Source organism: Neofelis nebulosa, chromosome 4 (genome assembly GCF_028018385.1).
Source record: "Neofelis nebulosa isolate mNeoNeb1 chromosome 4, mNeoNeb1.pri, whole genome shotgun sequence".
NCBI classification, from domain to species: Eukaryota; Metazoa; Chordata; class Mammalia; order Carnivora; family Felidae; genus Neofelis; species Neofelis nebulosa.
Window position 1 is genome coordinate 60,423,161 of NC_080785.1, and position 21,874 is coordinate 60,445,034.

At 38.4% G+C, this 21,874-nt stretch overlaps 1 protein-coding gene across 1 annotated transcript in view; it reads left to right on the forward strand.

Annotated features, from left to right (window-relative positions):
• The window catches only part of CRPPA (CDP-L-ribitol pyrophosphorylase A), a 320,876-nt gene that overhangs the window by 24,864 nt on the left and 274,138 nt on the right, over nt 1-21,874 (forward strand). The window contains exon 3 of the mRNA XM_058724920.1: nt 15,012-15,161. Within this exon, the coding sequence (XP_058580903.1) occupies nt 15,012-15,161 (150 nt within the window). The remainder of the gene's footprint in view (nt 1-15,011; nt 15,162-21,874) is intronic.

A 21,874-nucleotide genomic window follows, 5' to 3' on the forward strand; every position in this document is an offset into this window, starting at 1 on the left:
AGCTCTTTTATCTCTGTGGTAAGGGTCTTCCTGATGTCCTCCTGTTCTTCTCAATCTCAGTGTCCTTGTGGTTGTTACTTTAAATTCTCCATCAGGCACATTACTTGTATCAGCTAGATCTCTGGCTGGATCTTTCCTTGTTCTTTCTTAGGGGATGAGTTCCCCTCCATCTTGGCATTTTGTCGAAGTCTCTGTCGTCTTCTCTGTGTTGGAAAATCCTATTAGGTTTCCTGTTCCTGAGAATAATGGCTTTATGAAGGAGAGGTGATAAAGTGTTCAGGGCCTGGCGCTTCAGGCCCTGTCTGTGCTGTATGCTGCATGTAGTCTGCTGCTGTGCTTTGGCTGCTCTGTTGCTCAGGCCAGTCATTTGCAAAGGGTTTCCTTGTCTGTAGCATGCAATGTTTGGATCTTGGCCAGAGTGTAGTGAGTTTTAACTAGGTGTGGTCTGGTCTGCTTGTTAAATGAGATTCGATGCTCCTTCCTCTTGACTTGAAGCCTTGCAGAACTCTCTGGTTGGAAGACATGGTGTGAGCGCAGGTTTCTGCTGATCTTCTGGTGAAGGGGTCTGCTGTGCTAGGCCTTGGGCATGCTTGTCTGAGAAAAGGAGGACCAGCAGAGTCCTGGCGTGTCAGGACTTGGTTTAAGCTGGTGAGGTTGCCAGTGGTATGCTGTTGAGTGAATGTTTAGTGAAGCTGGTTTATGCTGAGGGGTCATGGAGGGAGATGGCACCAGCCAGTTCCTGTGTCCATGGAGAGGAGTCTCTGTGCTTGCTGCTGTCAGGGAACTCCCCCCCCTCCCCCCCCCCCGCCGAATATCAAGTAACTTCCCCATAAGCGTCCCAGGCATCTTTCAGATTGCTGATGTCACACAGTCTGTCTCCAGGTTGCTTGCCCACCTGGAACAGTACATTGTCCTTTGGGCTCTATCCCAGTCAAGCCTGAAGCCTTTTTTTTTTTTTTTTTTTTAAATATTTGTTTCTAATGATGACTTTTAAACTGCAAACTTTAAGGATGTGCCGTGTTAGGGGGCCTGCACTAGTCTTCTGGGGAGGGTCTCGCCACTCTGGGACAGATGTAGGTTTGACTGAGAAGGGCAGGTAAGCCGGAGCACAGGGGCATGGGGTTTGTAACGACGCAGGCTAAGCAGCCAGTATCTGGGTTAGCTGCCCTCAGCAGGTGTCTCTGCGCCTATGCTGAGGGGCAGGGGAGGGAATTGCTGCCTGCCCGCTCTTCTGTCCCCAGACAGGCGTTTCTGTGAACACCACCTCTAAGAGACAGTGGAAGAGTGAACAGTCTCTTCCCAAGCACTTTAGGCAACCCTCAGATCATGCAGTCTTTCCCGGATGGTTCGCCTGCCTTCTTTCCAGGAGGAGGGCAGTGTTCTCAGGCCTCTTTCCCAGCCAAGCCCGCCAACCGCTAAAACTCCTGGCTTTGAGACCTGCTGGTGAAACTCAAGAAAATCAGCCTCTCTCGTTTTCCCAGCCAATGGCTTTGGAGAAGAGTTCTCCTGAGTGTACCCACGTGCACTCCAATCTCTCTCTTTCTCTTAGCTTTCTTTGTGGCCAGGACTCCTTTCCCTCTGCAGCACCCACAATAGGTTTCTTCCCCAAACCATGTCTCCATACTTCATACCTTCCCCTGTGTGGCCTCTTCTATCCCTCTAGTTGTACAGTCTGTTCTGTCAGTACTCAAGTCACTTTCCGGGGTATGATTTGACAATAATGTAGCTGTGTTCAAGGGATAAGTCAAGTCTAGGGTCCTCCTGCTAAGTTGGCATCTTAGCTACGTAGTGTCTGCCAGGTTGATTTTAAAGTCACTTATTTTTCAAAGGTATTGTGCATTGTCTCTATGGTGTGACTAGATAAGAGTATCTTTTTTCCTCCCTTGCTTAGGATTTATTCATGCAGTTTGATTAATATCTTATCAATTCTAGAGCCTTCCATATCATTAACTTTTAAATATTGACTTTGCCCCATTTCTGATCCTACAGCTTTTTCTCCCTTCTACTTATGCATCACTGAATGTGTGGTAAACCTTACCCTGTCCTCATAACATCATTTTTTTTTCTGGCGCGCGCGCGCGTGTGTGTATGTAGCGGGGGTGGTGTTTTCTGAGTAGCCTCGGTTTTCATTTATATTAGTCCTAATATAATCTCTTGTTGAAGTATTTTCACAATCAAAATTTGACTTCCTAGGAGTTTGATTTGGTCCTTTTCAGCTGTCATTGCCCCCCCCACCTTTTTTTTTTCACGATTTTATATTCTTTCAGTACTTAAATACAAATATTTAATTTATTGTAGCTAATGTAATTCTTCGTACTTCTTAACTTCTTCATTTCTCCACTTTTATTCAAGATTTGTTTCTTCCTCTGTTGAGTTGTTTGTATTGTAGTCCCATGTTTGGCAGGACTTTATCAGTAGGAATCCTTTGGGCATGGGATGAAGATGTGTTTTTGAAGCAGATTTGTGTTCTGCCAGGGATCCTGAGGGCTTTACCATTTTGGATTCACATTATGTTAATTTTTGGCTTGAGGTTTTATCCACCTTATGGTCATGTTAAACCAAACTCTGAACTCCCATTAAGTCTAGATGACAGTTAGGGCCTCTCAGGGAAGGTTCCCCTACCCATCAGAATACAAGCCAGGATAGACAGACAATTTTGTATAATCTTTTTTTTTTTTTTTTTTTCAACATTTTTTATTTATTTTTGGGACAGAGAGAGACAGAGCATGAACGGGGGAGGGGCAGAGAGAGAGGGAGACACAGAATCGGAAACAGGCTCCAGGCTCCGAGCCATCAGCCCAGAGCCTGACGCGGGGCTCGAACTCACGGACCGCGAGATCGTGACCTGGCTGAAGTCGGACGCTTAACCGACTGCGCCACCCAGGCGCCCCTAATTTTGTATAATCTTAACGCAGTGGTTATTGTGCTTTATCTGGCTTACCTTTTAAATGGTTACCTGGATCTTAATGTGAGGACCACAGTTCTTGCGGACTAGGTAGCATAGTCTCAGGACAGAATTCCTCATTCTGTCTCATTTGTTTATACTAAATCCTCTTAATAACCCAGCGCATCTCCACTGTCTTCCTTGGATTCTGGATGTGATGTTAGTCCTAGGTAGTTATCTCATGAGTCACGGTTCTAAAATAATGATTTTTTAAAGTTTATTTATTTATTTTGAGAGAGAGAGAGAGAGAGAGAGAGAGACAGAGAGAGGGAGAGAGAAGGGGAGGAGCCTAGAGAGAAGAGGAGATGGAATTTCAAGGCAGGCTCCATGCTCAGTATGGAGCCAGATGTGGGGCCCGATCTCATGACTGTGAGTTCATGACTTGAGCTGAAACCAAGAGTTGGCTACTTTGCTGCTTAACCAACTGAACCACCCAGGCACCCCTAAAAAATTAGTAAAAAAAAAATAACCTTAAGAGTCACACTGGGGAAAAAAGCTATTAATAACATTTTCTCCTGAACTTTTTTTTTACATTGCAAGAGGTTTTGCAAGATAATTTGTCAGCCATAGTCCTGAAATTAGAAGTTTTTTACTGGGGCACCTGGGTGGCTCAGTCAGTTGAGCGTCTGACTTCAGCTCAGGTCATGATCTCAGGGTTCATGAGTTCGAGCCCCGCGTCGGGCTTTGTGCTGACATCTTGGAGCCTGGAGCCTGCTTTGGATTCTGTGTCTCCCTCTCTCTCTCTGTCCCTCCCCTGCTCGTGCTCTGTCTCTCTCTGTCTCTCAATAATAAATAAACATTAAAAATTTTAAAAAAAGGTTTTTTACTAAGTATAAATTATTTTTATATTTCTGCATAATTAAAAGTCCAGAGATGGATGGGGCGCCTGGGTGGCTCAGTCGGTTGGGCGGCCGACTTCAGCTCAGGTCACGATCTCGCGGTCTGTGAGTTCGAGCTCCGCGTCGGGCTCTGGGCTGATGGCTCAGAGCCTGGAGCCTGCTTCCGATTCTGTGTCTCCCTCTCTCTCTCTGCCCCTCCCCCATTCATGCTCTGTCTCTCTCTGTCTAAAAAAAAAAAAAAAAAAAAAAAAAAAGTCCAGAGATGGAAAAGTAGTAACAAGGACATTATTATAAGGGAGATGTTGGAAAGGGTAAAATAAGTTGGAACATAGAAATGTGAGAGAGTCATTTTAGGATTAATAAGCTAGCTGTTATATACACAAAACTGCCAGTAATAACATGAATTTGAAAATTATAGTGCATCAGAAAGGCAACCTCCTCAAAATGTGTTCCTGAGAGAAGACATTTCCATAGTTACTTGCACATATTAAAGTCCTGTGTTCTTGGATCTTTAATCATGTTTTATCTTCTCCTCCCTTGCCAAGTTCTGACAGTAACAGGTCACATTTATTGCTCCTTCTTTTGCACCTCCTCAGTGCAAAAGTTTACTCCTCAGTGCACAGTGATCTGGCTTCTTCTCCTCTGACTACTCTGTTCAAAATCACCTGTAATTTTTCAGCTCCCAAACTATATGTGCAGTTTTAGTCTGTTATAAAATAAGTAAGATGACTGGCTTTTATACCTGGTTCCTTGAAGGAAGAATTGAAGTATTTAGAATTTCCAAAGTAATAGAGGTGGGTTTTTGTTTTTCATGATCCCCTTCCATCTCCCCTGAGATGATGCTAATGAGATCACTCAGGATCTGGGCTGGTTGTCAGAAATACTAATGGTGTCTTATTACCAATGGCAGTTGGAGGTTTGAGACTTTGAGCCAGCCCAACCTCTGGGGGAGAGTAATTGCGCTGGAGACTGAGTTGAACCACATGGTCAATGATTCAGTGACTCACACTGACAAAATGATATCCCAGTGAAGACCCTGGACACTGAAGCTCAGGGGAGCGACCTGGTTGAACAGCGATGTGCTGATTGCATGGGGAGAGGGCACCGCAGAGGCTGTGTTCTGAACTCGCAAGCCCTCACCCCATGTTTCTCTACATTTATCTGGTCTGATACATATCCCTGGTCATACACATGTGATCATAAATAATCATTGTCAAAATGTAGTTCTAATCATTTTCCTGAGTTCTAGGAGTTTTGGGTGAACTTCATTGGAGGTTATGAGAACCTTCTCGGTTTGCAGCCAGTATATCAGCAGAGCTGGTGATGTGGGGATCCCACTTGGGTCTGGTGTCTAAAATAAGGGCATTCTGGTTGTGAGCTGTGGGGGTTGTGCTAAGTCCAGGTGGCTGACATTAGAAAGAATCATATTATACCAAAGCAGCCTATACAGAATGTCTTAGCTAAATTGACAACGTTAACCAGACCTTCCTTCTGCAGCTCTCTCTACTTTGTCTTCTGTGACTGCAATCTTTGCTGGGTTTTTTTTTTGACCATTCTTTCCAGATATATCTTCCCATACTCAAAATGTTTCCTTTAACTTCTTATATAACTGAACAAAGTACTTCTGAGCAATCAAAATCATGCTCACATTACTTAATTGAAAAGTAATGTTCACATTGAAAAGTACTGTTACACAGTAAAATTCACTTTTGGGAGGGTATACAGTCTGAGTGTTTATACCTGTATAGATGATTACAATCACAACAGAAGTTTGTAACATGCCAAAGAATTCCCTCCTGCTGCTGCCTGGTACTCAGACCCTTGCTCTCTTCCTAATCCAGGTCAATTCTTGATAGGTGCTCTGTCCCTTTGTTTTTGTCTCTTCCAGAGTACTGTATAAAAAGAATCCTACAACATGCAAGTTTGTGAGATGATTATTTGACGTGGTACAAAGCATTTGCATGTACCTGTTTTAACTCCAAATTGGCATATTTACTCTGAAATCTTTCATGCTATAGCTTCTCTGCTATAATTGCAGACCTTGTATGTTAAGCTTCCAACTGAACAGAACCATTTAAATTTGCCTTTTTTAGCATCTCTGGAATAATCTGTAGGTTTGAACTCATTAATCTTCCTTGATTTCTTTCCTTGAATTAGCTTTTGGAGACCAGGGGGCAACCATTAAATCTCCCCCTCCCCCCATCCAAGGGAAATAACCTAAGACTTGAAGTTTAGAAAGATAGCTGTCTCCCTGGTTTGATAGATGGAGTACAGGAGGTTGAGGGGACTGAAATTAGTCTGGGATCTTTGTAATGATCTAGCGAAGTGGTCAAAGTCTATTTAAGCAGACTGAAATAGAGAAAGAAGTAGAGGTTGGGGGGCAGGGGAAGAGTTTAAAGAACTGGATTGGCTGGACCTGATTGGATGATGTGAGCCAAGGGGTAATACGACACATGTACTTGTGAATGCTTTAATTTTTCTTTGCCATTCCCTGACAGTAGACCTCATCGTCTCTTCTAAAATGCGCCTGCCCTCCCAGACCTCAGCATCCTTTTCAGACACTGAATTGCTTTCCAGAATTTGGCAGACCTACCCATGTTAATATTAGTTACCTAAAGAATTTTAACTGCTTGTGATCTTATCAACTCCTGACCCTTAGGTACATCTTACTGCTTACCTAATAAAAAGTACCCTACACTTACTATATTGGGTTGTTTCTCCAGTATTTAAGGCAACAGGTATTTTTCTATCTGAGAGTAGACTTCCAGACCTGAGTTTCTTTGTGTATCTGAATACTGAAGTGGCACAGCATTTCTCAAACTTGGCACAATCTTACATGTTTTTGTAAGGTACTTTCTGTTGGGGGGGCGGCTATCCCATGCCCTGTAGGATGGTTAGCATCATTAGTTAGACAATATGTTGAGTCCCTTTCTGAAGAGAAATAGTGTAACCTAATAAACAGAAATTCTGACGGGGTCGGGGTGGGGGGGCGGTGTGTGTGTTTGTGGGGGGGGCGATCTTTGTATTTTACAGCAGGACTGTACTCAGTAACGATTAAAGAAAACTTGAGAAGTAAAAGCTAATATGTGTGTATCAGGAAAAATAAACTGTTTGACTATCCAGTATTGGATATTTATGCAAAGTATTTTGGGCTTGTTATTAAAGAGCTAAACGACTTGACAGATGCTATTTTCCAAACAAAGAATCTTAGGTAGAATTGACCATGGCTAACAGTAAATTGTACTGGATCTCTATTGGTTAGTTTTGATCATGATCAAGTGCATTGAAGGTCAGAGTTCATTCAGTGTTGGGTGGGGGGTCAGGTAATAAGCGCTCCTGGGCCATTGGATTCTGTATCTTACTGGAGGGAAACATTGGTATTAAGACCTGGGTCTAAAAGAAGCAGTATGATATGTGAGAAAGCCTGATTTCTGAGTATTTAGTGGCAAAGTTGAGGCTTATTTTAACAAAGTTAAAGTGCCCAGGGCAGGTAGTGAATTATTCCCTGACTATGGAATGAGGTAAAACTTGATGTGTTACTGATTGTGAAAAGGCTACTGTGTGAAAAGCTTTTGTTTTCTTTAGCTAAAACTGTGACTCCTGTATATTTTATGTATTACCTCTAAATCAAGTTGGAGAAGGAGGCAGATCAAGGGGTGGTGATATACCTAGGGATTAAAATGTAGTAAGGCTTATTAAACACCCAGGACATCCAAGCAGAATACTTTTGATCAAATTAGATGTAAGTTAAGTGGTACTGCTTTAATTTTCAGGAATTAAAGTTGAGTATATCAAATGGGGGCTTTATTTCTTCATGCTACATATCCTTTTTTTAGGGGTACATGGAGTGATAGAGCAATTTGGATAAATTTTCTAAAATACTGGCATTTCTGTATTGAATAAATTATTTTTATGAAAGGATATTGGAGTTATTGTATTATCAAAATATGAAATACTCACAATCTCATAATGCCCAATGATTAGCTTTGAAGATGTGATTGTGTAAACATTCATTAAGTAGTCTCAGAATAGAGACAACTCAGCTAAATGAAATTGTAATTATATAGTCAGGATTTCTATAGTATGTTGTCATAATTAGCCTGAATGAAGATAGGCGAGTAGGAATGCATGTCAGCACCTGCTCTGTGTATGGATACGTATTGTTGAATTTTGCTTCTAAAAGTAAACAGAAGAGGTGGGGTTCATTTTTCCACATGTGTGATTTGTATCTGTGATTTCCATGCATTGACTTGTGGAAATACTTGGATAGATTAGCGTGAGAGGCAAGTAATCACTGTGGTGCTGAGCTGTTAAGCTTCCATTCAGGGCTTATTAGGCTAATTCCCAATGAGGCAGTGTATTTGATAACTTGGGAATTATGCTTCATGTAACAAACTACCCAAATAGCTCTATTTTAGAGGCACCTAACTGACTTTGTTCATACTTGTGTCTTAATTTTGATACTTTAAATTTCGGAAAAGATTCACATAAATGAGGAGTTAGGTTTCTGAACAAACATCCCTTTCTATGGAAACAGCTATGGAGTGCGTGCCTGTCAGGATTAGCATCTTTGTTTAAACCAGATAGTTGAGTGAGTGGTAGTTTTTTTCCACATGTTATCCTTTTTATGGGTATTTTATTCAGTAAACCAGTAGTCACTTTGTGCTTTAAATGGTCTTCCTATTGTGCTACTATACAGCTGATCTCTAGGCTTCCAGTTAAACCTTACTGAGTCTTGCAGTATACCGGTCCTACCATAATTACATCCCAGATATGGATGTTATTTTTTCTCTTCAGAAGTTTTTAGTAGTCAGAATGAGAGTCCACAAATACACTCTTAGAAATTAAAAAGGGAGAATTTGAAAAGCACTTTGGACACTTAGGTATCCACCACCTGAACATTACTGGTCACTTTTAAACCATATCCCTGCCCTGATCTTATTTATTTCCCCACATGGATAAACATTATCCTGGAATTTGTTTTTATTTCCTTGTTTTTTTTTTTTGTTTTCATTTTTGTCGGATGTATTCCTAAAGGGCATAGTAGGTTTGTATGATTTTTCATATCCCTGTAAAAAAATAATTATTTGTATGATTTAACTTTTGCTTATTTTGACAGCACTTTTTTTCCCCCCACATACATTTAGGGTATTGTTTTTATGTGAATCTGTGCAGCTATCACATGTTCATGATCACTGTTTTATATCACAGTTCATCTATTTGTAGTTGATGAACCTACGTTTTCTTTAATTTTTGCCAATGCAAGCATTGCTGGCATGAACATTACTATTAATGTCTTAAGCACATGACCCAAGGATTTCATTACAGTCAAGATATATGCATGTCACCCGCTTTACCAGATGATGCTCAATTACTTACCGAACTTGGATAAATTCTACTCACTAGGGTATACAAAGAGTTGAGCTAGAGCCATATCCTTACCATTTAATATTGTTGATGGTCTTTTTTTCTAATCCAGTTAGTGGCAAATGCTTTCTCTTCGTGGTTTAATTTGGTATTTTGTTAATAAGTTTGGCATTTTTTCCCCAGTATTTACAGGATTTATGTGTTCTCATTGAATTGCCCATGAAAGTCTTTTGTCCCTACTTTTATTTTTTAAGTAAAAAGCAATTTCTAGAAATTACTTATATATTAGGCACACAAATATTCTGCCAATTATATGCCTTGTAATCATTTTCTTCCAGTTTATTTTAATGTAGTTAAAAATGCTAATGTCTTCTCTTATGATCTTCGTTTTCTGTATGAGATCTGAGGGAGGGAGAATGGGTGCTGGGCTCAGATTGTGGTGGTGCAGAAAGTGAAAACTGTGCTGAAATGGTATATTTTGAAGGTGATGGGCTTGCTCATGGATTCGATTCAAATGGACTATGAGAGGAGATAAATTAATGATGATCAAGGTTTTTGACAATAACTAGAAGAATAGAGTTGACTTTGATGAAGATGGGAAGTGTATGGAAAAGCAGCCATGGACTGTGTGGTATATGTGAAACCAAAACTGATCTCAGTATGTTAAAGTTGAGGTGTAGCTCTTGATCTGAGAAGTTAAATAGGGTATTCGGATATTGAAAGTCTGGAATTGAAGAGATTGTTTGAGGATGGAGGTATAGTTTTGGAAGTCCTCATGTAGATAGTATGTGAAATGCTGTGACTTGATAAAGTCACTTATGGAATGAGGGTAGCTAGAGAACTTTGAGGTCTCTGCTTGTGAGATGATTGAGAAGGTTTTCTGAAAGCCAGGTGAACAGATGCCCTTGAAGACAGAGATACCCATTGGATTTGGCCACGTGGGGGTCATGGGTGATATTTATAAATGTATTTTTGTGGATTGGGGGAGATAAAATCCTCATTGAAGTCGATTGCAGAGAACAGGAGAAGAGACAGACATTGGAGATTCTAAGGAATACAGATAATTACTTTAATGGAGTTTTGTTTGAACCTCACTAGGAGTAATTTGGTTATAGCTGGAAGATAGTTGTGATCAAAGAAAGACTTACTTGACGGGAGATGTCAAAGATTGCTTGGATGCTACTGAAGATAGTTGACAGTAAAGGAATAAAAATTGATGAAGCAGGATAGAAGGCACACTGTTGGTGAAAGACTTGAGAAAGGGATGGGTGCCAGTGGATAGGTTCAGACACTGGCTTTTACATAGGAGCTTGGGAAATTTTTTTGTAGTTCTCAGAAAATAAATTTTAACTTCCTTTGTTAAACATTAAGTATTTGTTTTTGATGGTTTATTGCTAGTATAGATAGAGATAGAAGTGATTATTTAATGTTGATCTTGTCCTCTGCTTTCTTGTCAAATATGTCTATTCCTAGTTTTATAGGGAATTCATCCAGATTTTCTGTAGAATACTGTCTGCAAATAGAGGTAGTTTCACTCTTTCTGGATGCTTTTTATTGGATTTTCTTGTCTAATTTTCCTGACGAGAATTTTCAGTACAACGTTTAACAGAAGTGGTGACAGTGGATATATTTTTGTTCCTGATGCTAAAGAGAAAATCCAGAGTTTTTATCAAATACAATGTTACCTATTGGTTTTTCACAGTTGCCATTTTTTGGCTAGAGGAAGTTCTGTTCCTAATTTGTTGCATGTTTTTTTCAGGAAGGAGTGTTACATTTTGTCAGATATTATTTCTGCATATGTTGACATGTTAGTGTTTATTATTTTTTTGCCCTTAATATGATATATGACATTGATATTTTGGTATATTGAATCAATTTTTCATTCATGGGCTAAATCCCATTTGGTTGCCAAATTTGGTTGTCAGTATTTGGTTGAAGATTTAGGCATCTGAATTCATCAGGGGTTTTGGTCTGTCGTTCTTTTTTGTGATGTCTTTAGTTTTGGCAATACTCATCTTACAGAGTTAAGTTAGGAAGCATTCTCTCCTATGTCACTTTTTGGAATAATGTGAGGAATGGGTATTCAAGATTTTTTGTATAACCAGTGAAGCCTCCTGGGCTTTTATTTGTGAGAAATTAAAATTTCTAATTCAGCTTTCTTAATTGTACAGATCTATTTAAATTGTTTGTTATTGAATCTTTTTTTGTAGTTGATGTCTTTCTAGAAAACTGAAATTTCATCTGTTTTGCTGAAATATACTTGTTCATAGTTTTATATTTCTTCTGTAAGGTTGGTAGAATGTCATTGTTTGATTCCTGATTACACTAATTAGAATCTTCCCTCTCCCTTGGTTTGTCTAGCAAAAGATGTGTCAATCCTCTTTATCCTTTCAAAGAACTAACTTTGGATATTGATTTTTTTTTTCTATTTTACTACTTTCTATTTCATTTATTTCTGCCCTAGTCTCTATTTACTACTTATACTTGATTTAGTTTAAGTTTTTTTTTCCCGAAAAAACTTTAGAAGTGTTAAGTCTTCAGGTAGAACATTTTTGACTTGAGAATATCTTTTTATGTATAGACATACACTATAAATTTCCCTCTTTGGATTGCTTCTCCTGCATGCTCTGTTTCATACTGTATCGTTTCATCTCATTGTGTCTTCTGTTTTCCTAATTTTTTCTTGCATTCATTCTTAGTATGTTCACCTTCCACATTTTTGAAATTCTCACATTTAAAATTTATTGACAGATTTTTTTTTTTTTGAGGTATAATTGATGTACAACATAAGTTTCAGGGGTAAAAGATAATGTTTCAAATTTGTTAACTTTATTTTGGTGATCATTTCGCAATGTAAACATCTGTCAGCACACGTGGTTACAGAATCCTTAGGATTTTTAAGATTTCTAAGCAACTTGATGCTGTAGTCCATGCTGTACATTACACCTCTAGTTCTTATTTTGTTCACTGGATATACCTTTTGACTGCCTTCACCTGTTTTGCCCTTCTGTACCCCCACTTCTGGCCACCACTAATCTTACGTGTCTTTGAGGCTTTTTTTTTTTTTTTTTAGGTTATATGTGTAGGTGAGATTGGTCTTTTCGTATGTATTGGTCTTTTTCTGACTTGCTTCGCTTAGCATATTGCTCTTGAGGGTCCATCCATGTTGTTAGAAATAGAAATTTCCTTTCCTTCAGGCTGAAAAATAGTTTCTTGTGGATGTGTATACCACATTTCCTTTACCCAGTCACTGGTTGGTAGACCTTGAGAAAATTTATCAGTTCTAGGTGGTGATGGTCTCCCTCCCATTTCCTCAGGGCTTATTGTTGCTGTTGTATGTGACTTTGCTGGTCTATTTCAGTGATGTTCCCCTCCCCCTCCCCCCATACCAGGTGAAGTCTCTGAAATCACTTCACAGAGGGTGCAATCTTGGGCATGGATATAGTCACCCTGGAATGACAGTGGTTTTAGTAGGATTCTTTTTGTCTTTGTTTTGTAATCTCTTACTGTCTGTCTCTGATATCACACCCAACTGATAAAGTCTATTCATTGCCTGCAAATTGCTTTCTTTTTTTCTTTTCTTCCTTATTTCTTCCTCTATTTCTTTGTCTTTCCTTCCCTCGCTTGGCAATGCCTGAGTTATAAAATGTTCTACAGTGTGATTCAGTTACACTTTGCCTCCTCTGCAATGGTAGTTTTTGAGGCCAATGTTGGAAGTTTGCTGTGATTTCATGCCAGCTGCTGTTACCTGGCTCTTTCCAAGGTGTCCCTGGTAAACTAGCTTGCCAACAGTTTAGCTTTTTGCTCTCTTGTAGCTACCACCCCAGTCTAAATAGCTTAGTGTGATGATAGTCTTTTTTTTTTTTTTTTTTTTTTTTTTGAGAGTGCACTAAGGTTTAAACTTGCTCACAGTCAGTTCCATATAAGGTGAGTTCCCTTTTGGGAGAGATTGATAGCTCTGTTCTTAAAGCCTGTCTGTCCCATGAAAAATCCCTGTACTGCTACTTGAGTAGGGAGTGGGGGGCATGATGTCTTGTTTCTCTAAGTGAATCTTCTATTTCACAAGTAAGGTGGTGCATGGAGACATTCAAAGACTCTTGTTATTCTTCTGGTGTGAAAACTCTGCCCTAAGTGAGATTGGGAGTTAAGGGTATTCATGCCCCAATATTCATTGTCTACCTACTGTGCCTGGGGTAGATAATCCATTCACAAGTTGTGGCTGTGTGGTTGGAAGGGAGTCGGCAATCTCTTGTCAGCAGTTTCCTTAATTTAGCCTCTGTGACCTGGGGCTGAATGGGATGGGAAGTTCTAACACTCTGCCTTCCTTCTGGGAGGTAGTGGGAGAGGGAGCCCCATCTTTTCATCCATACCACTCCGAGTGGAACTTCAGTCACACTAAGCTGGGTGGATTATTAAGGAAGAAATAGATCTTGCCTTGAGTACCAAAAGCTCTCTCTTTTTAGCAAGATTTAGTTGATTTTCTTAAAAAAATGTTTCATTTGCTGCATGCCCTTCAAAGACTTTAAATGGTTGCAGTAAAATACTTTCACTACTTTGGCTGGAGAGAGAATCTGGTGAGGTCCTCTTGCTCACGCTTTGTGTTTCATGTTGTATATTAAATAGAATTTTTGCTTCATGGCCAGGTATAGAAGATTATTTGCCCATAGTTGGAACATAAATAGAACTTTTCCTGTAAAAAGTTGTGTGTGTGCTCACACACGTGTATGTGTTTCTCTTGCCTTCTAACCTTTACTGACAGGTGTTGGGCTTGAGGACTTGGGTTTGCTCCTTACTGAACTTGCACTTACTTGGACATTACTGCCTTCCTGTCAGCCCTGGCAATGTGCTCATTTTTGCTTTTATTCCAAGGTTCCAAATTTCTACTTAAGTCTCTGGGAATTGTGACAGTTTATAAACTGTCTACTTGGCTCACACATTAGCTTTTATTTTCATCCAGTCTCTTGGATTTTATAAGCCAGTTTACAGACTATTTATCTTGCACAAATACTAGTCTTCTCAAGTCCAAATTTGTTGGTGTATCAATTTGATGGCCTGCAGTATCTGTGTATTAGTCACGTGGAAGATAGGAACTTGCGGAGGAGGTTTGGTTAATGGCCTACCACAGGAACTATATTTTAAAGCAACTTCTCCAAAGCAGTTGTCTGGGTTGTAGTTTCAAGACTACAATGAAACGCTTTTAAAGATAAAGGGGACAAATTGTCAGATATGAAGGTGTCTTTTTGTAATATTTAAATGCATCTATAAATGAGACAGTTTAATCAGAGCTATTGAAATCAATGGCTACTTTACATGAGGGCACATTGCGCTGAGATAGTTTGAAGGGAATTTTTTTTTTTTTTTACAGGAATTAGAGTATGGGATAAATTCATTGTTACTCAGGTTGAGTCTCATTTTGTCCTTCTTAGGAGATAGGTCTCTTTCCTTAATTATCTGTGTTTAAGGTAAATCTTTTGAAAGCCCGCTAAGAAATAATGATGTGTCATCCTTCTCTAGTTTTTCCCCATTAATTCTTCTCCCTCTCTTGTTCATGGAACAGCCACTTGTATCTTACCATTCTGATCTAGTATAAGACTTACACGGCTAGTGATAAACAAATACGAACTTACAGTGGAAAAGAGTATCTGTACCTCTTACTTGGAACCGTAATATTAAGAAATAGATTTTTTGATGTGAAATACTGTTTTATTAACCAAATTAACACTTGTTCAAATATTTTCTTGAGGTTGCTTGTTAAAATTAGAAATAGAACCTCTCAAAAATAAGAGAGAAAGTTGAGAGTTTGATTGTGAAATATGCTCTAGGTGAAACAAATGTTAATTGGATCTCTGTTTGTTTTTCAGGCAGCAGGAGCAATTCGACCTCTTGTATCTACTGTAATCAGTCCATCTGCTGATGGTTGCTTAGACCATTCACTAGAACGTGCCAGACACAGAGCAAGTGAAATGCCACAGGCTTTTCTATTTGATGTGATCTATGAAGCATATCAGCAAGTAAGAATCAGGGTTTCTGAAACCTGCTGTGTTGGGGGTCTGTAAGAATACTTGTCTATTTGGAGATTTTCTGGAAGAACTTGGGTGATTCCGTGTATAACTAGGCTCATGGTTAAAATGGACAACAGTGAAGTACGGACGATTCACAGCTGGGTCATATGAGAAACACATGCAGAGTCTGGAAGTATACATGTGTACTCTGAAGTTCTCACCTTCCCCTGAAGGGTCACACAGAGCACTCCCTTCCTCGCACCAGCAATGAAAATTTAGCAACATGTGTGTGATGGTTCTTCTCAGGGAAGACCATCAGAGACTTAGTGTCCAAGGTATTTATTGGGGTTGGTCATATAGGGATCCTCTGCCTTAGCATGTATAAAAATTCCAGATTCCCAGAAGGAAGGTAGCTGTCCAACCTCAACCATATTGTTTATGCAGATAGTCTGAGCACAGTGAGCCATACTTAGTGGTTAACTGTTCAGTGAGAATACTGCAAGGGACAATTTCCCATATTGAGGTGGAAAAATAAGGACAGCCGTTTTAGGCCTGTATGATAAATTTCCTGCACAGCTATATTGATACCTTGAAAATTTCAATTAACAAAATAACTTCTTTTAGAATCTCACATAATTCATTCATGTTTAGATGATCCAGATTACCTTTTTGTTTTTCATGTTCTAAAAATGTTTTGGGACCCGTATAAGTTTTACTGGCTTTTATTGCATATTGATGGATTAAATACTTACTGAATATTAGGTATTATGCTTGTCAGAAAATACCCCATGAAATAACTTATAACTACAGTAACTCATTGCTTGACTGATGTTAAATAATCTATGAAGAGTAGTTTGAATAGATGGACTTTGAGGAATATGAGGTACTGGTAATAGGGTTATTGACACCTAAAACAGAAGAATGCCTCCTATTTTGGATAGAAGGTGATCACAAACACAATAAATTATGGCTCAATCTCGTTGGTTAGTTTTAAAATGAGAGGATGTAAATGAAAATCCATTTTAGTGATATAAACAGTATGCCATGGTTTGTATTATTTCCCTAAAATGAATTTGGAGTACAGGAATTTACCTATATTTGGCTATTAATTATTCCAAGGGTAAGCTATTATAAATATTTATTCAAATACTCTTTTACATTCTAAATGTTACAGAGCTAGACCACATCTGCCTTACCACCTGAAATTGTTGATCCTTAAACACTTAGACTTATCACATGTCATTCTTCCTAGTATATTTTAGAAGATAAAATGAATATAATTTCATTTCCTCACATTACAGAAGCATTTTTTCCCCCCAGTTTTTGCTGGAGAATTAAGTGCTAATGCACTGAGGTATTGGTTCTCATAGTGTGGTTCCCAGACAGAATCGGTATGCTTTGGAACTTGTCAGAATGCAAATTCAGGGGCTCCACCTCAGATCCACTTAATTACAAACTGTGGGAATGGGGCCCAGCAATTTGTGTCTCAACAAACAACTCTGCCATGTGATCCTAATACCCTGAATTTTGGGAACCACTACCCTAAGGCATTCACACCATGTAATGAATCAGACGCTTTTCTACTGCGTTCTTGAGAGAATTCAGAAAATAGTAACATGACAATAATTACGTGTGTTCTGTGGTTCAGGTGAGGAATTTTGAATTACAGAATCAGTTTGAAGGTTTTGCCATAAGCTTTTGGTTTTTCCTCAATTTTTTTGGTTTAATTATTTATTTAATTAATTTTTTTTATAAGTACTTTTTATTTTTTATTTTATTATTTATTTTTTTAATATGAAATTTATTGTCAAATTGGTTTCCAGACAACACCCAGTGCTCCTCCCAACAGGTGCCCTCCTCAGTGCCCATCACCAACTTTCCCCTCCCTCCCACCCCCCTTTGTCAAGTTTTGATTAAAATCCAGCTAGTTAACATACAGTGTAATACTAGTTTGAGGAGTAGAATTTAGCGACTCATCACTTAGCACAACACCTGGTACTCATCACAAGTGCCCTCCTTTATACCCATCACTTATTTAAGACATCCTGTCCAAGTACCTTCCCTGCAGTAACCCTCAGTTTGTTCTGTTTCTTGGTTGGCCTCTTCCACCCCACCCCCTTGTTCATTTGTTTCATTTCTTAAATTTCGTATATGAGTGAAATTGTGGGATATTTGTCTTCTTCTGGCTGACTAAATTTCCTTAGCCTAATACTCTCTAGCTCCTTTCTTGTCATTGCAAAGGACAGTGGCAAGATTTCATTATTTTTCTGTTGCTGGGTAATACTCCATTGCATGTATGTATGTGTATGTATATGTACGTCTATCTACATGTACATACCACATGTTCTTTACCTGTTTGTCAGTCCATGGACATTTGGGCTCTTACCATAACTTGGCTATTGTTGATAATGTTGGGATAAACATCAGGGTAGGTGTATCCTTTCAAATTAGTATTTTGTGTATAATCTGGGTAAACGTGTAGCGGTGCAATTGCTGGATTGTAGGGTAGTTGTGTTTTTAACTTTTTTCAGGAACCTTCATACTTTTCTTCAGAATGGCTGCACCAGTTTGCATTCCCACCAGCACTGTAAGAGAATTGCCCTTCCTCCACATCCTTGCCAACATCTGTTGCTTTCTGTGTTGTTAATTGTAGCCCTTCTGACTTGTGTGAGGTGATTTCTCATCATAGTTTTGATTCATGTTTCCTTGACGATGAGTGATGTCGAGCATCTTTTCATGTATCTGTTAGCCATCGGGATTTCTTCTTTGGAGAAGTGTTTGTTCATGTTTTCTGCCCAGTTTTTAATTGGGTTATTTGTTTTTTGGGTGTTGAGTTTGATAAGTCCTTAATAGATTTTGGATACTAACCCTTTATCAGATACGTGATTTGAACATACCTTCTCCCATTCATAGGTTACCTTTTAGTTTTGTTGATTCCTTCACTATGGGGAAGCTTTTTATTATGTTGTAGTCCCAACGTCCCTGTTGCATGTTTAGGTCTTTCATCCATTTTGAGTTTTTTTTTTTTTTTTTTTTGGTGTCTGTGGTGTAAGAAAGTGGTCCAGTTTCATTCTTCTGCATGTTGCTGTCCAGTTTTCCTAGTACCATTTGTTGAAGAGACTGTTTTTTCCACTGGGTATTCTTACCTGCTTTGTCAAAGATGAGTTGACCATATAGTTATGGGTCCATTTCTGGGTTTTTTATTCTGTTCCAGTGATCTCTGTGTCTGTTTTTTGCCAGTACCATACTGTCTTGATCACTTCTGCTTTGTAATCCAGTTTGAAGTTAGGAATTCAAAGCCTCCAACTTTGCTTTTCTGTTTCAAGATTACTTTGGCTATTTGGGGTCTTATGTGCTTCCATACGAATTTTAAGGTAGACTGTAGCTCTGTGAATAATGCTGGTGGTATTAAGATAGGAATATGTAGATTGCTTTGAGTAACGAAAACATTTTAACAATATTCTTTGAATGCATGGGCATGAACTGTTTTTCCATTTCTTTGTGTCCTCTTAAATTTATTTAATCAGTGTTTTATAGTTTTCAGAGTACAGATATTTTATCTCATTGGTTAGGTTTGTTCCTACATATCTTATGGTATTAGGTGCATTTGTAAATGGGATCAGTTCCTTAATTTCTCCTTCTGCTTCATTATTGCTGTATGCAGCTGATTTCTGTAAATTGATTTTTGCATTCTGTGAGTCTACTGAATTCATGTTTCACTTCTAGCATTCTTTTAGTGGTGTCCTTTAGGTTTTCTGTATAGAGTATCCTGTCATCTGCAGAGTGAATAACTTCTTCCTTTCTGATTTGGATGCATTGTCTGATGGCTGTGGCTATCACTTAGAGTACTATGTTAAATCATAATGGTAAGAGTGGACGTCCTTCTCTTGTTCCTGCCAGTAGAGGAGAAGCTCCCAGTTTTCCCCCATTGAGGATAATATTAGTTGTGGATCTTTCATACATGGCCTTTATGATGTTGAGGTGTACTTCCTTTAACCCTACTTTGTTGAGGGTTTTTATCATGAATGGACATTGGACTTTGTCAAATGCTTTTTCTGCATCTACTGAGAGGATCATATGGTTGCTATCCTTTCTTTTACTAACGTAGTGTATTATGTTGATTGATTTGTGAATATTGAACCATGCTTGCAGCTGAGGCATAAATCCCACTTGTTTGTGGAGAATGTTTCTTTGAACGTACTATTGGATTCAATTTGCTAGTATTTTATTGAGAATTTTTACATCCATGTTCATCAGGGATATTGGCCTCTAGTTCTCTTTCTTAGTGTATTATTTGTCTGGTTTTGAAATCAGGGTAATGTTAGCCTCATAGAATGAGTTTGGAAGTTTTCCTTCCATTTCTATTTTTTTGAATAGTTTGGGAAGAATAGGTATAAACTCTTGCTTAAATGTTGGGTAGAATTCGCCTAGGAAGCCATTGGGCCCTACACTTGTGCGCGTTGGGAGCTTTTTGATTACTGACTCAATTTCTTTGCTGGTTATCAGTCTGCAGAAATTTTCTACTTCTTCTTGTTTCTGTTTTGGTATGTTATGTTTCTAGGAATATATGTATTTCTTCTAGATTGTCCAATTTGTTGGCATATGATTTTTCAGACTATTTTCTCATAATGGATTATATTTCTGTTGTATTGGTTATTTCTCATGTCTCATTTGTGGTTTTATTTATTGGGGTCCTTTCTCTTTTTGGTAAGTCTGTCTAGGGGGTTATCAATTTTATTAATGTTTTCAAGTAGCTTCTGGTTTCATTGATACGTTCTTTTTTAAGTTTTTTTAAGTTTCTATATCATTTATTTCTGCTCTAATCTTTATTATTTCCCTTCTTCAGCAGCCTCTATTGCTGTAGACTACCCTCTTAGGACTGCTTTTGCTGCATCCCAAAGGTTTTGGATTGTCATGTTTCCATTTTCATTTGTTTCTATATACTTTTTAAATTTCTTCTTTGATATTCTGGTTGACCCATTAATTCTTCAGTAGCATGTTGTTTAACCTCCGTGTATTTGAGGTCTTCCCCAATTTTTTCTGGACTTTGATTTCAAGTTTCATAGCGTTATGGTCAGAATATATGCATGGTACAGTCTCATTCTTGTACTTGATGAGGCTTGATTTTTGACCTAGTATGTGATCTGTTCTGGAGAATATTTCATGTGTATTTGACAAGAATGTGTATTCTTCTTTAGGATGAAATAATTCTGAATATATTTTTTAAGTGCATCCAGTCCAGTGTGTCATTCTAACCCATTGTTTCCTTGTTGATTTTCTGTCCATTGATGTAAATGGGATGTTAAGTCCTTTATTATTATTATAAGTGAGTTCCTTTATGTTTGTTATCAATTGTTATATACATTTTGGTGTTCCAAGTTGAGGGTACAGATATTTATAGCTGTTAAATCTTATTGTTGGATAGTCTTCTTTATTGTGTTGTAATGCCCTTTTTCATCTGTTGTTACAGTCTTTGGTTTAAAATCTAGTTTGTCTGACCTAAGTATTGGTACTCTGGCATTCTTGATGTCCATGTGCATGGTAAATGTCCATCCTAACAGTTTGAATTTGCTCATGTCTTTAGTTCTAAAATGAGTCTCTTGTAGACAGCATCTAGATGGGTCTTATTTTTTTATCCATTCTGATACCCTATGTTTTTTGATTGGAGATATTAGTCCATTTACATTCAGAGTTATTGATATGTTTTTAGTGCCATTTCATTACCTGTTTTGTCATTGTTTGTAGAGATTTTCTCTGTTCCTTTCTAGTCTTTTTCACTTTTGGTCTTTTCCATTCAGAGTCCCTTTTACTATTTCTTACAGGGCTGGTTTAGTGCTCATGAACTCCTTTAGTTTCTGTTTGGGAAAATCTTTACCTTTGCTTCTATTCTGAATGATAGCCTGCTGGATAGAGTATTCTTGGCTGCAGTTTTTCCCATTCAGCATGTTGGATATATCATGCCACTCCCTTCTGGCTTGCCAAGTTTCCGTGGAGAGATCTGCAGCTAGTCTTACATGTCTCCCTTGTAAGTTAGGGACTTCTTTTGTTTTGATGCCTTTTAGGATTTTTTCTTTACCACTATATTTTGCAAATTTAACTATAATATGTGTTGCTGGTTGGCCTGCTTTTTAAAATTTTAATGGGAGTCCTCTATGCTTCCTGGATTTGGATGTCTGTTTCCTTCCCCAGATTATGGAAATTTTTGGCTCTTATTTCCTCAAATGTTCTGTCCCCTCTTCTCTCTCTTTTTCTTCTTGGATTTTTGTAATACAAATGTTACCCACTGAGTTACTAAGTCTATTGTGTTCCATAATTTTTTTCTCTATTTTATTCAGCTTCATTATTTATCCTTCTATATCACTTATACATTCTTTTGCTTCTTCCATCCTTGTGGTCATTACATTCAGTCTTTTTTGAATCTTAGTTACTGCATTTATTTTTTAAAATTTTAAAAAAATTCTTAACTTTTTTAATTAAAAAATTTTTTTTAATGTTTATGTTTCTTTTTGAGACAGAGAGAGAGAGACAGAACATGAGTAGGGGAGGGGCAGAGAAAGAAGGAGACACAGAATCCAAAGCAGGCTCCAGGCTCTGAGCTGTCAGCACAGAGCCGGTTGTGGGGCTGGAACTCGTCAACAGTGAAACCATGACCTGAGCTGAAATTGGACACTAAACTGACCCAGCCACCTCAGTTACTACATTTCTTATTTCTGAGTGGTTGC